The sequence below is a fragment of the Anguilla anguilla genome, chromosome 8 (genome assembly GCF_013347855.1).
Source record: "Anguilla anguilla isolate fAngAng1 chromosome 8, fAngAng1.pri, whole genome shotgun sequence".
Classification (NCBI taxonomy): domain Eukaryota; kingdom Metazoa; phylum Chordata; class Actinopteri; order Anguilliformes; family Anguillidae; genus Anguilla; species Anguilla anguilla.
Genome location: NC_049208.1, coordinates 24326956 through 24343059, shown reverse-complemented (window position 1 = coordinate 24343059; position 16104 = coordinate 24326956). Strand labels below are relative to the sequence as shown.

Sequence of the window (16104 nt, the reverse complement as noted above, 5' to 3'; positions counted from 1 at the left end):
GGCGGGGGAAGTAATGCGACACTTCGAAAATTAACACATTACCTACTCTTGAATCCGCCTGGCAAGCTAAATGCACAGCAAATTTCGTTTGGAGTAGGCCTATACTAAAATCGTATCGGCCCAGTAACATTTTCTTGGGTATAAAAATGTCCTATATCGCCTTGTTCGGCATGCACCAATGGATAGTGAAATTGTTTTAGGCTACAGTGTTTCCATGATAAATTCCTTTGGCGCGAGTATTCAAGAAAAAAGTTTTCTTGTACGAACCAAGAAAACTGTATAGCTAGAACTATGTTTATGTGTGAAATAACGAATAAACACAATATATGATACCAGTACATATTGTGATGATAATACCAGCAGTTGTGCGCTAAAACAAATCTAAGATCGTAAACTGGAACTCAAGAACCCCTCCCCCAACTGCCACGTAAAAGACGGTCTACGGCCTGGATAATTCTGCATCCTTTCTTTGCGCAAGAAGTAAGAAGACTGTCCGAAAGTACCACTTTAAACTATAATAACTGGAAGAAAACGGAATTGCGTAACAAATCGTTTCTGATAGTGACTTTTTAGTTTGCAACTTGTTTTCGAGCGATATTTTAATGTAACGGTTAAATCGTGCAAATTTTCGGACAGCCTAAGTGATGGGCGCTAGCTTCGGCTGTTGAGGGGGCCTGGGCTACACGTTTACATATCTGCAAAGGGAGGTTCCGTTAGCTACGTAGTAAATCCATTCAATCACGGACAGTTAGGAGATTCGACGAGAGGTGACGGAAGCAGTAGTGCCAGCACAACACCGCGAGCTTCTTCATAACGGTCCTGTTTAAAGTTGCACTCTTTTTTTTTTGCAAAATGAGACTGAGTGTGCATGTTATGATTTATCTGGCTCTTTTGATCACTTTCGTTGCTTGCAACGCCCCTCCCGTGCCACTGGATGACATCGTTGTGGAGAAAACTTTCGTGCCTGAGAAGTGTGAAAGAGCAGTGAAATCGGGCGACTTTGTCAGATATCATTATAATGGCATGTTCCCCGACGGCAAGAAGTTTGACTCCAGGTAAGCAGTAGGTAGAGCTTTGGGTCCGTACAATTATTTCCTTTCTGTACGTCGCAAATGCCACATACTGTTGGGCTACTAGCATTTCGTTTGAGAATGTGCGCCGGTAGCCCACAGGGTATGGTTTTGACTGGGGAACGCTGCCCAAAGTGGCCACGCAGGCAGCATGCTCGCATGACTTGTATGAATGGATGTAACTTCCTACCAACCTAGGTTTGGAAACTGTTGAATAGCTTATGGCGTTATATATATATAAAAATATCACGCCACTTTCTTTTGGCATCTATAGTGCAATTTAACTGTAAAAATTGACGCATTAGGAAAGTGGCCGTTTTGTTTATTTTTCACAATTAACTACAATCCATGCAGTCGGTACGGTTGTTGTAGCCTAATATAGATACACCGACGGTTCACTCCATTTATATTAGGCTAATATTTGTACATGTCTAGCTCAGGTATTTTACTCAGAAATATACACGATGCACAATTCAGCAGCGCTTTCTTAATGTCGAGGCACATGTTGTTAATTATGTTCCAGTTAATTCTGTTATTAAAGAAGAAAGATCGTTTTCTGTAACTATAGTTGTAAGGATTCAGTGTGATAACTGGAAAACGCACACAACTGTGGAACGTGTACGGTGCACATCTGTAGCGAAAGGCTCTCCATCTGCTGGACACTTAATTCGATGTAAATCAGAAACACTAACAGCAACACTATTTTCCTCGGCACATCTACCATGTCATCTGTAGTTGACATGTTTTTACGTATTACAGCTGAAACTTTAATGAAAAGAAGTTCTGGTGAAAGGGCCTTGCAAGAGGGTACAACTACGGTGCCTCACATTTGCAGCCTCCGAATTATAAGTCCTGTTATTTCACTGTAATACCTCATTCTTGAGTGCAACTCCAGCTTTTGATTTTTGTCTTTATAGATTTGGTCCAGGGTAAAGAACAAATGAATGAATGAATATTGTTGCCTCTTGGCCAGAATCATATGGTCACCTGGGATGGGTCAATTATGATGTGTTTATGCATTCACATATTCAGTTGTGTGTGTGCTTGGCTGCATGCATGTTATGGCCATGGTTGGGGGAGGATCACTGGAGGTGTCTCCCTAATATCTTGGATGCTGTTAATCTCTTACTCTTATCTGATGTTCCCAGTTATGATCGTGGCTCCACATATAATGTGTATGTGGGGAAGAAGCAGCTCATTGAAGGCATGGACAAGGCCCTCGTCGGGATGTGTGTGAACGAGAGACGCCTGGTCAAGATCCCACCTGCCCTGGCGTACGGCAAAAACGGATATGGTAACCCCTCCTCTGACCCCAACTTCATATTCCCTGTTTGTCTTCAAGACACACTAAGTGATAATAACAACAATAATGATGATGATGATGACGATGATGAATAACAATAATAATAATCATAGTAATACGTCCATAAGTGCCTAAAAAAGGAAAAAATTGCTTGTTAGGTATTTCCAGATTTCACAACTGGCTCTCAGAGAAAGTGGGGGTATACTGGGAGGGGAAGGGAGAGGGGGAGAGATACATATATACAATGCAGTTAAATACAGCTGACTCAACAATGAGGAGGTGTCAGATTGGATGAACAAATAGCAAGCCTGAGGTCCTGAATCCCTGGAGTAAACAGACACAGCCGTTGCCTTAGATTCAGTTTCCATCTGTCCAAATGGAATTTGTTTTGCTCATGAACCGGAGAATAAAGATAAAAAATAGAATAAATTAGAACCTTTCAACTTTGGGTATAAAAGTAATATGGCCTACAGCCTACCATAAGAACTAAATCTGTAGAGTAGTAATGTTTAGAAAGATCCGCCATTCAATTAAAAGATCTGTTGGTGAGTGGGATACTCTTAGGTAGGGGTATTGTATATTAGTATTTCATCTTAGTTTACCTGTGTTGTAGCTGTTAATGAGATGTTGAATCTTTCTGTTCTGTGTGCATGGACCTTTAGGAGTCTGTCTTGTGCATTTGCGACAGTGTAGGTATGGGGACACTTACAGGTGTGACAAGGCTTGCTCAATAATGAGTGATATTGGCTGTTTTAAAAAAATAATAATAATTGTGGACTTCCATTATGATCTAGTGTGTTCTCCACTGGCGTTTTCTGAGTTTGGTTTGATTTCATGTGGTATGGCTTTCAGATTTCTGTCCTACTAAAGTTAATTTATCCATACTTATGGTACTTAAGCACCTCTCATCTCAGCACACACAGGCACACACACACCCTCCCCCACCACCCTTCCACTGAATCTCACCCCAACCTTCCTGACTCTACTGCTGCCAGTCCCCTGATCCGCCCCCTCCCTGTCAGTCCAGGCCCTCAGGCAAAGTTCCTCTACCTCCGGGTCTAATGTTTGGATGAATGAACACCCTACAAGAGACAAACTGTTCCTGTTCATGGTTTGATGTTCAGTGCTGGAACTTCAGGGCCTCACATTCAGCCGTTCACACACACACACACACTCGCACGCACGCACGCACGCATGCACAAACACACACACACACACACACACACTCCACTGGCGAAAGCCAGCCATGCAAGGCACCAACCTGCTCATCAGGAGCAATTGGCGTTTGGTGTCTTGCTCAGGGACGCTTGGACACTTTTTGCCCGGAGGACCAGGGATCGGACCGGTATCTCTCTGATTGCCGGAAGGATCCTGCTGTCCTCTGCTCTGTGGGTTTGCCTGGGTAAATTTGAGCTGCGTCGTTATCAGATGGCCCACGTTTGAACAGCAGACAGAATGCAGGGGGGTTTGTCGGTCCTGGAATGTTGAGACTGATCCTGATTAAACATGCTGTGACTGGTAAACTGGGCGTGGAGAGGTTTTTACAGCAGCACAAAGCTGGGGGTGAGGGAGGAGTCTAGCTGTGGGTGGGGCATAGTCCTACAGTGGTCCTGCCAACACATCAGAGAACTTTTAGTCCATGCCCTGAAACTATAATGAATAACAAAGAAAAATGTATTTTTTTCCTCCAAATATTCATTAAGTTGATCAGGACAACTGAGTTTACACTATTTTCCAGTCTTATGTGACACATCACACACATCTAAGTCTTCCTGTCTTTTAAAATATGACAAAAGAAACATGGCTTTTGGAAAACTGTCAAGAAAAAAAACATTTCTGACCTTTTTAAAGATATGTGGCTAAAGGGGCTTTTTTACAGAATGTCCACAGGAGTAGTGCACAATGTAAAATTATATAATGTGTGAAATGCAAAAAAAAAAAGAGCAATTCTTTAATCCCTTGAAGGCTAGGCTTTCTGGAATGTTTCTTTTTTTTTTTTTTCAAAATTTGAAGTGAGTGTTCTAGAACTCTGTTGGTAAGAACATTTTAATGACATACTGTGATCTTATACCCCAAGTTTTCTGTACAGAATGAACATTTGTGTGTACTGTAATGTAGAACTCAGGTTTTCAGGTGTTTAGGGTTCTAATTTAGAATTAGAGTAAGTGAGTTGGTGTAATGTTTCATGAACGTGGTCAAAAGTCTTGAAACAGACTGAAAGCTTGTTCTCTGCTGCCTGCTTTGACCACTGTCCATGATCCCATATCTTTTAACAGATTACTCATTGCCAGTATGTAAGTGTTTGATTTAATGAGTGTTATATATATTTAAAATGCTCCCATACATTGTTGAAACAGTGTACACATCAAAGACCTTTATTCCCAAAAATTAAACCCCCTGAATAACGGTTGAATATATGGCTTCATTTGACACAGAATTTAACATGGCACCATGATTTTCATGAATGTGGGCCATCGTGTCCCCTTTTGCATGGAATCTTTTTTAAAGATCTTTGTTCACTGAAATGCACAATCCATTATGAATTCACATCTATGAATTCATTCATTCATTTCCAAATCCACTTTATCAGGCTTGCTCTTCCCTGGAAGTATGGTAATAAATGTGCAATGTCACCACCTAGTGGTGATTTTTAGAACTTGATGGACCTATAGTTTTGCAGTTAAGCTGCAGACTGGTTCATATTGCTTATGCCAATTAACTTTCATTCTGAGCGGTTGAGCCCAGCAGATGAATCCACTGCAGATTAAAGCCTATGTTTGGAATAATGAGATTGTGTGTCCTCTCCCATTGCCCAGGTGATGTCATCCCTCCAGACGCCATCCTGCACTTTGACGTCCTGCTCCTCGATATCTGGAATCCAGAAGACACAGTCCAGACCCAGACCTACTACAAGCCGGAGAAGTGCAGCCGCACCGTCCAGGTGTCTGACTTCATCCGTTACCACTACAATGGCACCTTGCTGGATGGAACACTGTTTGACTCCAGGTATAGATATGATCAAGTAATCTGCCAATTTGTTCAATTATTTACCCTTTGATGCAGATGTTTTACTTTACATTTATTTAAAAATGTGACCGTAAAATCTGTTGTAGTATCTCTTTGGACCAAACAATGCCTCCCTTTTTGATGTATGATCTAATACCCGTTTCGTTGCTCCCCCGTCCAGTCACAACCGCATGCGCACGTATGACACCTATGTGGGGATTGGCTGGCTCATTGCCGGAATGGACCAAGGACTGCTGGGAATGTGCGTCGGGGAGAAACGCATCATCACCATGCCCCCGTCCCTGGGCTACGGGGAGAACGGAGATGGTGAGTGGAAAATGGGTGTTCCTTTTTTGGCCCACTCTCACCAGTATGTGTTTAAAGAAAAAAATTTGTAGCTTTGAGTCACTTTTGCAATTGCCTGATCAATTGCCACCACGCTTGAATTGACGAGTCCTCTCAGTCTCAAGGTAGATCTGATTCAGTTTCAGTTACTGGATGTTTGCTATGTTTGTTCAGCCAGTGAGCAGTGAACCTTTCAGCAGCTGTGTTCGCATGCAGACACATTTCCTGGTGCTGGGACTCTGGTAGGATAACAGAGGTCTTCTGGTATTGCAGGCAGTGACATTCCAGGGCAGGCTTCCCTGGTTTTTGATGTGATCCTGTTGGACCTCCACAACCCCAAAGACACCATCTCAGTGGAGCAGCAGGTGGTCCCAGAGACCTGCACCAGAAAGAGCCAGGAAGGTGACTTCATGCGGTATCACTACAACGGGAGTCTTCTGGATGGGACCTTCTTTGACTCCAGGTGAGTTAGGCCTACCGTGCTGATTTTATGATTTGTGGAATCTCACGTGTGTGAAGATTCAACATAACCAATGCAGATTAGATCCTCTTTACCCCTCACCCTTTAGGGCATTGGTGTCTGGGGCTGTAATTGTATGTATTCCCTCAAGGGGGCGACATTGTCGAGTGAGTGAGGGAGTGAGAACAATGCATGCATGTTTGATTGTTTACAGCATCCCAGATAAATACCTTCAGTAGTTCTGTGCATATGTGATCATTATATAATTACCTGGAGCACTTTACATTGGTTCATAGCTTTAGTTTGAGTGGATATTAGCCTTGCTCAGTGGTACAGTACCCCCCTGTCAGACTCGGTGTGTGGGTGTCCGCGCTTGTGCGCACGTGCTAAAGATGCTCATGTTTCCCAGCTATTCACGGAACCGCACATATGACACCTACATCGGGAAGGGATATGTGATCGCAGGCATGGATCAGGGCCTGCTGGGTGTCTGCATCGGCGAGAGGAGGAGGATCATAATCCCGCCTCATCTGGGCTATGGAGAGGAGGGCACAGGTAGGACCACACCCACTTCGTCACCGGCCTCCTGTACAGAGTTCTGTATACGGATTGGCTGACGTAGGTGGACACCGCAGGGAGGGCACAAGCATCCAGATGTTTCAAAGACTGCTGAAACTGCTTTTTTCTGGTGTCATGAACTGCAGATGGTTTGTGGGTTCAATGACCTATGATCAGGGCAGCAGATCTTATAGTTGTACGCCTAGCCAACAATACATAATTAATTTGTCCCTTTTTTTCTTGCTAAGGCTTCTTTTTAGTACTGAAATAGAAAATTACTGTACTTTCAGGGTACATTTGGGAAATTTGGTCCTTTAAAAAAACCAAAAATATATCTGTGTACCTTTATTTCTGAGAATGAATGGCGTGAGTGATTTGGATGCAGTGGATGATCTGTGGTTCATGTAACTGTGACATAATCTCTCTCTTTCTCTCTCTCTGTTTCGGTATTACATCTGTTTTCCTTTACAACCTGTGAACTGTTTCTGTGAGCTATTTATAGTGAACTGTTGACGACTCCAGGCCTCCCCAGACACCTTGAAAAATTACCAGAGTTATACCTAATATATCCTCCCAGGGGGTCATTAAACCACAATGCATGTTCACTGAAGCTAAAGCAAACAAATTCAAATGAATTCAATCCTAAAGAATTCAGTTAACTTTATTTATCCTCGAGGGGTAAATAGGGCATTAATCAGACACACAAAAATTACAAAAAAATGACACGATACCAAAGTACAATGAAATACACAAGTACTATGTCAGTTAAACATTAAAAAGATTGAAAGGGGGGAAAAAATTTAACCAGAGTGCTTTGTGGGTAAAAATAAATATGAATTTATGCTTCTCCAGTGCTGTTTGAGAATAGGGAAATGTACAAGTAGAAAATAAAATCATGGCACCCCTTTAAGGAAGTGAATAGGTTAGTTTATCAGTAAAAGATAATAAATAAAGCCTTAACAGATGTATAGAATAGCGTTACTGTCAGGGAATTCAAAATAAAACTTTGTTGATGCTCAGGGATGTCCTGCTAAGGCTTGTTTGTAACACAGTGGCAGAGGCCCTAGTTTGTAGCACAGCACACACACTGCTGTGCAGAATTTGGACTGCGCTTGTGCCAACTGTGACTGAGGGTGCTGTGGGGTGGCGTATAACTAGGAGGACCAAGGAGGGAGGGGGGCGTCATTCAACCGAGCGCTGCCCGACTCGTTGCTGAGCTGCGACTCGTCTGTTCGGCTGGGTACCCGCTGTAGCCCTGCCGTGCGGGGGGGCTGTTCAGGCCACATGCGAACGGCGGGTTTTCACGCAGTGCGTGCCGGGTGTATTTCAGGCACCAAGATCCCCGGCTCGGCAGTCCTGGTGTTCGACATCCACGTGATGGACTTCCACAACCCCTCAGACACGGTGCAGATCACCAACAGCTACAAGCCGGACTCCTGCAGTCCGCTGAGCAAGAAGGGCGACTTTGTCAAGTGCCACTACAACGCCAGCCTGCTGGACGGCACCCCCATCGGCTCCACGTGAGTTGATTGGTTGCGACCTTGCCTGCTCCGTGCCAGGCTGCGGGTTTCGCCGCTGTGGGCCTTCCCCGGCCGCTGATGTTTCTGATGTGGCGCGAGCTTGGCAGCGGCAGGCACGTGTGGAAAATGTCATGCAGCGCAATGCCCACCAAATTGCTTTGTGGTTCAGATCATATGTGAGCTGTTGGGCTGTGGTTCTGAATCACAGGAGATGCTTGATGCGTGATTTAGTCCGGTGCACCCTGGCTGAGACTTTGCTTGTTACTGCCACTTCCTCCTCTCCTCCCCAGCCAAGCAGGCGATGCTCTAAGTGCTAGGTCGTCTGATAGTTTCAGAAGGGCATATCAGTGGGTGCCCCTGCTTGTCACTGTTTAAACCAATACAATTAAAGAATGCGTATGTGTGTGCGTATATGTGTGTGCGTGTATGTGTGCGTATGTGTGACTGACCCTGCTCTGTGACCGTCTTTTTGCAGGCACAGCTTTGGGAAGACTTACGATGTGGTGCTGGGGGCGGGGCAGATGGTGCCGGGGATGGAGGTGGGACTGAAGGACATGTGTGTGGGAGAGAAGCGTATCCTGGTGATCCCTCCCCACCTGGGCTACGGGGAGAGAGGAGTGGGTGAGGACCTCCGTCTGTATGCCATTCCTGCCTGCTGGTCAATATCAGGGACCCAGAACATACACTGCAACAAAAGTCTTTCTTAACAAGATTTCGTCTTGTAATGAGACTTATAAACTTATTGTTTATCTCAAGTAGAAAATATGAGTTTGGTCACTGAGTGTACTGACTAATAAGTTACTGCTTGCTTGACAAGTGAAGTTTTCTTACCTCATTTGGCCAATCTTGAAATGAGTCAAAGTGTCTCACATAGTGGAAATATTTATGTCTTATTTAGCAAAAAAAATTTTAGAAATCAAGTATTAAGTCTAAATATAAGACTAACATACTTGTTGAGATTTCAAATACTTGCTGATTTATTTTTAGGGTTTCAAAACCAGTGAGCAGTAGGATGGAACCTGCAAGTTCAATGACATCATTAATGTTTGACTTTTACTCCAGTTAATTGGCTAGTGCTTGGAGTCCATTTGCATTTTGAAAAGGGACTGTACAGAGACTGATATCACACCATGCCCTTTATCATGAGGCGCCCTGGGGAAAGCAGCAGAAAGGACTGGCAGCAAGCAGTCAGATTTCAAATGGCTCCATTATCTAAACTGTAAAATTTTCTAAATCCTTGCTCAAAGATCATCTTGCATTCGTAAGCTCAATATACTTAAACTTGATCGTATGTTTACAAAAACTCATCCAACTGCATCAACAATATGTTTGATCAGATAAGAACATGTGCTTTGTTGAGAACACAGCAGAAGTCACATGGCTTAGCTTGAATGAATTAAAATATCCCTTTTTCGGTATACAAGGCTCCAAAATACAGCATCCTTTCATAAGCTAATACAGTTCTAATTCACAAACTAATACACTCAAACAGTGAGGATTGATTGAATGGGTAGGGGAGTATTTGATTGGTAAAATGCCACAGGAGATTTTTCAAAAGGCCTGGTGAAAGGTGCTGCTGTGTTCTGCCTTTAAGTGCACCCTAGGTGTTTGGCGATGTCATCTGGGGGAGAGGGGATTCAGGGACGAGAGCGTTGGGAATATTTATCGGTGTCATAAGTGTTCGATGTTGATTTTGTGTGTAGAAGGTGAAGTCCCGGGAAGTGCTGTATTGGTGTTTGACATCGAGATGATTAGCTTGGAGGAGGGCCTCCCCGATGGCTACATGTTCATCTGGAACAGCGAAGTCTCACCCAATCTCTTCACCGAGATGGACAAGAACAAAGACAGCAATGTGGAGCCTTCAGAGGTAGGATTTTATTTTTTTTGAATCTTGAAGTTCTGTCTTCTCACACAGCGTGCTCTCCACTGTACTCTATAAAAGTGATGCTAGATAATGATAAACAATAAAACAGTGGGTAAAGAAAATTATATTCAACTGATTTAACAGCAAGGTTACTGGAAGTCGTGGACAGCTCACATTATATTGAAAGGAATATTACAGGTAGTTGCTACTGTAGAATATTTGTGGTCACCATTAGGGAAGGGTCACCTGTTAACCAGTAATCCTTTGTTCCCTGCAGTTCACTGATTACATTCTGCGTCAGGTGAATGACGGTAAGGGGCGGCTTGCCCCCGGGTTTGACGCCAACAGGATCATCGACAACATGTTCTCCAACCAGGACCGCAACAGCGACGGAAAGATCACAGCAGACGAGTTCAAGCTGAAGGCAGATGAGCCTGCCAATCACGACGAGCTATAAGCGTTGAAAATATGATTCTGGGTCAATAACACTAACCTGAGAACATTTTTAGAGTTCAGTATTGTTTCTGTTTTTTTTTGGGGTGGGGGGGGGGGGCTATCATCAAAGTGATAAATTTGTATATTATATACGTTGTCAAAATTTAATGAGGTGTGGTTTTGAAAGTGCACTAAGCTTAGGAACCAAATTGTTGTCTGAAATGGCAGTTGATGGTGTCGATGGGTTGACTTTTGAATTCATGAAAAAGACATTGCCTTTCTGACTCCACAGTATTACGTATTTGATTCTGTTGTGTTTTGAGTTAGCAAGAGTATGAGCTTTTTTCTAATTCCAAGGGTAAGGACAAAGTATGAATAATTACCTTGTATAAGTGGCACCTGCTGGCTATTTGAGACTCTGCTAGGGTTTTAAGGGCCAATATAGACAAGATTAGCAACTGGCAACAGGGAAACCTCTGTTCCCGCCATGCAGGTCGGTTTTGACAGAACGGAGTCCATACGTTTCCTCTGCTCCACATGTCAGCTGTTGACACAGAGTTAATCATAGTGCAAGAGAGTGTGAATCGCTGCATCACTAAGTGCACATTGGTATTGTAATGATGCTGGAAGCAGTTTCTGTGTTCACTGTTCAAAAATCAAAGGGAAAAAGGCTCAAATTTAGTTGAAGCAACCATCTTATGTGCAACCATCTCATCTTATTGGATTTTCCTAGAAATGGATGGTCAATTCTAAATGAAAAACATCTACAATTTCTTTACCTTCCTCACTGTCTGCTTGACCTCTGTTTTTTTGCAGATGCTGGCGTTTAGACTAAGTTTAATCCAAAAATTTTTTTGTTGTTGGAGGACTGAAGATGGGGGGCTCAGGGAAAACACTGTACTAGAGGGTTTTTCCTGTGCAGATTCAAAGTGGATTCAATCCGACTAGACTACTCATGGCACAGCATTTGAAGGGACTGGATGGAAATTAGTCCAAAATAATGTCCAGTTTGTGCATCCTAAAATGATAATAGGAACCACTTTTGGAAGTAATGCATCTTTGTTATCTACACTTCAAACAAAAGTTCCATAGTCTTGCGTGCCACAGAATTAGAGGTACGCCAATAATGCCTAATGCTAACACTAGAAGCTGAAGAGGTGTTGTAAATATGTACTGATGGGTAGGTTCAGTGCTTTTTCCGCCGAATATAGTTCCATTGTTTGTACTTTTTGTGCTTTTTCCTGCTTACCTCCACATGAACAGCAAAACTAATTTTGGGTTAAACTCTAGCATTTTTTATTTGTGTTTTAGTGTGTATTTGTTCATAATTTCGCTTGTGTTTTAAGAAATGTTTTAATGTTGGGGTGTTTAAACTTTGAATATATCAGATTGATCAGGTAGTCTAAATAGGTTAAAACTGATTGGTTTTTTTTTTTTACTTCTTCAGTCTGTCGTGGTGATGTGATTCATTCCTATTTGTGATGTAGCAGGTGGACAGTAATGACAAGTGACCTGGTCAGAGTATTAATACTGTTCTTGCTGTTTTAGAAGCTGATATGGGGGCTAGCAACACAGTTCTTGTCAACACAGAAATCCCCCATTAACCTATGTTGACTGAATTTAATAATTTATAGTGATTGTAAAGTCAAGTGGAGACCACATCATTACTATATTTTCTGTAACACTTTGCTATAGTGCTACAGCAAATATAGTAACTATAGGAGTTTGAGGCTTCATCAACCCCTTAACGGAAGTAGCTGTCGGAGATTCATATGTTATCCCTATTTAAAAGACTATGCTTTCTGTAAAAACATTCTGCATTTTGTTAAACTCAGGATGGTATTGATGCTACCTTGTAGCATTTTGCAGTTGTTTAGATGTATTAATACTCTCCAACACTGGACCCCAAAACTTTGAGGCAGCAGTGTAATGGGTTAAGCCCCCCCCCCCCCCCCCCCCTTTGCCCTCGTTACCAGACTTATATGTTTGGCCTGAACAGCTGAAGATTTGTTTCCATTTTCTGAAATCTTCTTTCCTCTGAAATGTATGACTTCAGTGACTTTTCAAATACAAGTTGTGGTGAAATTTGTTGGGTAATTATTTGCTGCATTATGACAATTTAATGCAAGAATGACTCAGCAAGACTGTGAGTAATGGGTGTAAGAAGTAGTGCCAGTGTGCCTTAAATTTAATGTGTATGTGTGCGTTTTTTATGTCTTCTAATTAAATGCACATTTCAAACCATATTTTATACTTTTTTCTTTTTTCTTTCTTTTCGTTTAAATTGTGTTGACCTCATGAATTGAACACACCCAAGCCTGGTCAATGGAAGTACAGGACTGTTATTGAAGAGGTGACCAACACCCCAGGAACAGACTCCAGGAAATCCAAAGATGAGATGGCAACAGTAGGTCTAGTTAGTGACAATTTGTTTACCAATGTGCGCAGAGGGAGAACATCTCAAGACAGTCTGAGAACTCTGAAGAGCTTTCCTGATACATTCACCTTTATGGCCTGCAGTTGGCTGACACCTAATACGCAATGTTACACCCATAGATCATAACCACCAATCAATGCCCTCTAGTCTATCTTTACAATCACTACATTCCCTGAGAAGTGCTCCGCACTGATTACTTCATCAGGGTGCCCCCATTATCCTTCCTGATGTTCAGGATCCTGCTATCGTGTCACAGGTCGAGATGGCCTTGAGGCGGTGGTGCAAGCTAATGTTAGCTAATAAGTTGGAAACTTTATTTGATCCTAGCTAGCGAACTAGAAGTGTTAACATCCTTTTCCTGAGCTGCAGTGGACCAACATTTACTCAGTTTGAACCCCAGATCTGCATGAGATTGTAGTTGCTGAACGGAAGACAAAGAGCAGAAAGACACAGAAAGCGAACAAAAATGAGAAAACAGCTGTCTGGTCTCTGTTTTAAAGGTGAAATGAATGGTTATGGGGAACTTGAATTAGCCATGTCCCCGAGGTGGTGAATCGAAACCTAGGTTTGGGGAAGTACCGTTGGCCCAGCACAGACAGGAAATAGACACTGGAAAGAACTGTTATTTTAGCATAGTGCTTTGCATAAGATTTAGACTAAACTGTATAAGATCTATGCATTTCCAATGTTCAGGGAGTTCCTCTTATCTCTGCGAAGATAACGGAAGCTTGTGTGAAAATAAATAATTAATAAGACTTTACAGTGTTTGATAAAAGGTTAGCAAACATACATATCACCCATGTGAAAAACAAATTGCCCCCTCAATCTTAACTGGTTGCACCACCTTTAGTAGCAACTGCAACCAAAAGCTTCCAATAATTTGACTCACATCATGTTGGAAAATATCATTGCACATATTTAGCACCTATTTAGCATCATGTTGTTATACTCAGTCACGCACACATGCTTTTCTCTAACCATGCACTGAATAAACATATTTTTTATTATAGAAGTAATCATAGGAAACCACTATTGTTTCACAAGGTCAACAAGCACAAAAATAGGCGGGGGTGAAGGGGGGAACAGGAAGTACCCCAGGAAATATCAGTGCTGACCAAGCAATATTGACCTTTGCAAATAGCAGTGAATAAGAAGCTAGTAAACAACTGTGGCACCAAACAAAGAGATACCTCCTTGGGGAGGAGTAAAGCTGTTGAAACTGTATAAAAGGTAATGAATTCGTGGAGTTCATTGGGTTGTTCCGTGGACACCACGGCTTTGTACTCTATATGCATGAGAATAAAGTCTGATATTCTGAAGATTCTGCCTCATCCTCTTCATTGAAAGATAGAAGAAATTTGCTAAATCCAGATCAAAAGAAGAAGACCTTTGTTGCTTGGAAACCACAACAATCACTGAAGGAAATATTTGCCACTTTTCTTTGCAGAACTGTTTTAATTCAGACAAATTTGTAGGTTTTGGAGCATGCTCGTTTCAGGTCCTGCTATGGCATTACTATTGGTTTCAAGTTGGAACTTTCACTAGGCCACTCCAAAACCTCAATTTTGTTTCTTGACCAGACATTCTCCTTAAAAATATTGTGGTACAGAGTAGAATTCATGTGTCCTTCAATAACAGCAAGTAGTCCAGTTCCCAAGGCAGCAAAGCATCCCCACACCATCAGGCAAGCGCCACGTTTGTGTCATAATCTACCCCTGTTGTCCACCAGAAGCCGCCTGTTTCCCTTTTTCCTTGTGTTCTTTGTAATTATTAGATTGTTGCTTCTTGCTTCTTGCTTCTGCATATGTCTGTTTGTTGAAGTGAGTGTCTGCAGGTGTTTCTCTGGGTATTTAAGTTTTCTGTTTCCCTATGTCTCTGTGTGAAGTTCGCTAGTTCTTCTTCAGCCCTTCAGGTTTCTTGTGTTGTGTTTCCCAGTTTGTTTTCTCCAGTGATTTTTGTATATTCTTGCCTTTACTCAAGTAAAAACCTTTTGATTTTCCTCATTGGCTTCTGAGCTTCCCAGTACTTGGGTTCACGCCCTGAGTTTCCCTTGTGACAGTTTGACTCTTGGGATGATCCTCTTACTGTGAAATATTGTATTTGCCACACATAATGGGACCTGTCCAAAAAGTTCTACTTTTCACTCGTTGCTCTATCATTTCAAAAGGCTTGGGGATCATCCTGGTGCTTTTTTGGAAAAGTGAGACGAGCATTGATGTTTCTCTCAGTTGTGGTTTCTGCCTTGCTGTTCTCCCATCTTTCCCCCAGTCTCTTTCTTAATGTGGAGTCATGAACACTCGCTTTAACTTTAAGTTAGAGAGGCTTGCAATTCTTTGGATGTTCTTCTGGGATTTTTTTTTTCCCAAATATTTTTATTGTACCCATGATGGTTGCAAGAACAAGTCAATATTTTTCTTTTTACATTGACATAGAAACAAAAAACGACATATTTTCTTTCCCATCTCCTACAACCTAAAACCAAATCAACTTTTTACATACACATGGCTATATATATATATATATAAAATAAATAAATAATATATATATATGAATAGGCAGTTTCCACAAATATACAGTTATTAGGTGGTACAGATTGGGAAAAGCAGAAGAAAAAGAAATAAAAAAGAGAAGAAAAAAAAGAAAAACCAGGTCACACAAGTGCATTTTAAATATCTAATCAAAGTTGTCTCTCGCCTCGCTTAAGCAATCTAAAACAGGTCTCCATGTTTTTTCAAATGACTCCAGTCTCCCAGAGAGCTTAAACCTCAACTTTTCTAAATGGAGTACTTCTCCGAGTTCTCTTAGCTGCATTTCAAATGGAGGAACTGAATCTGCCTTCCATAATTGCAGTATCAATTTTCTGGCTAGTATCATGCCTAGATGCACAGCCCATTTATCACTTCCTGACTCTAACACAATATTATTTGTATAACATAAAATGGCCACTAGAAGATCTGGATCCCATTTTTTCTTAAAGGCTTTTGAAAAAAAGTCAAAAATAGATGGCCAATATAAATTTAATTTGGTACATGTGAAATATTCTGGGATCTTTTTTGACTTCCTGGGTGAGTTGTCACTGCACCCTATACATTTTGCCCCCCCCCCC

The 16104-nt window shown here is 41.9% G+C and overlaps 1 protein-coding gene across 1 annotated transcript; it reads left to right on the top strand.

Moving 5' to 3' along the window:
• Window position 1: 1 nt before the first annotated feature.
• Window positions 2–12807, top strand: fkbp9 (FKBP prolyl isomerase 9). Its single transcript, XM_035430225.1, has 10 exons — window positions 2–1055; window positions 2219–2364; window positions 5190–5379; window positions 5561–5706; window positions 5998–6187; window positions 6594–6739; window positions 8073–8262; window positions 8738–8883; window positions 9966–10129; window positions 10404–12807. Exons 1-10 carry the CDS (start codon window positions 853–855, stop codon window positions 10581–10583), a joined length of 1701 nt encoding a protein of 566 aa, XP_035286116.1. The 5' UTR covers window positions 2–852; the 3' UTR covers window positions 10584–12807.
• The last annotated feature ends 3297 nt before the right edge of the window (window positions 12808–16104 follow it).

Bases quoted from the DNA above. Each gene is read 5' to 3' on its own strand.
- fkbp9 (XM_035430225.1), top strand. From the start codon at position 853: ATGAGACTGAGTGTGCATGTTATGATTTATCTGGCTCTTTTGATCACT. The intron at 1,056-2,218 runs GTAAGCAGTAGG...TGATGTTCCCAG, and splicing joins GGCAAGAAGTTTGACTCCAG to TTATGATCGTGGCTCCACAT. The intron at 8,884-9,965 runs GTGAGGACCTCC...TTTTGTGTGTAG, and splicing joins CTACGGGGAGAGAGGAGTGG to AAGGTGAAGTCCCGGGAAGT.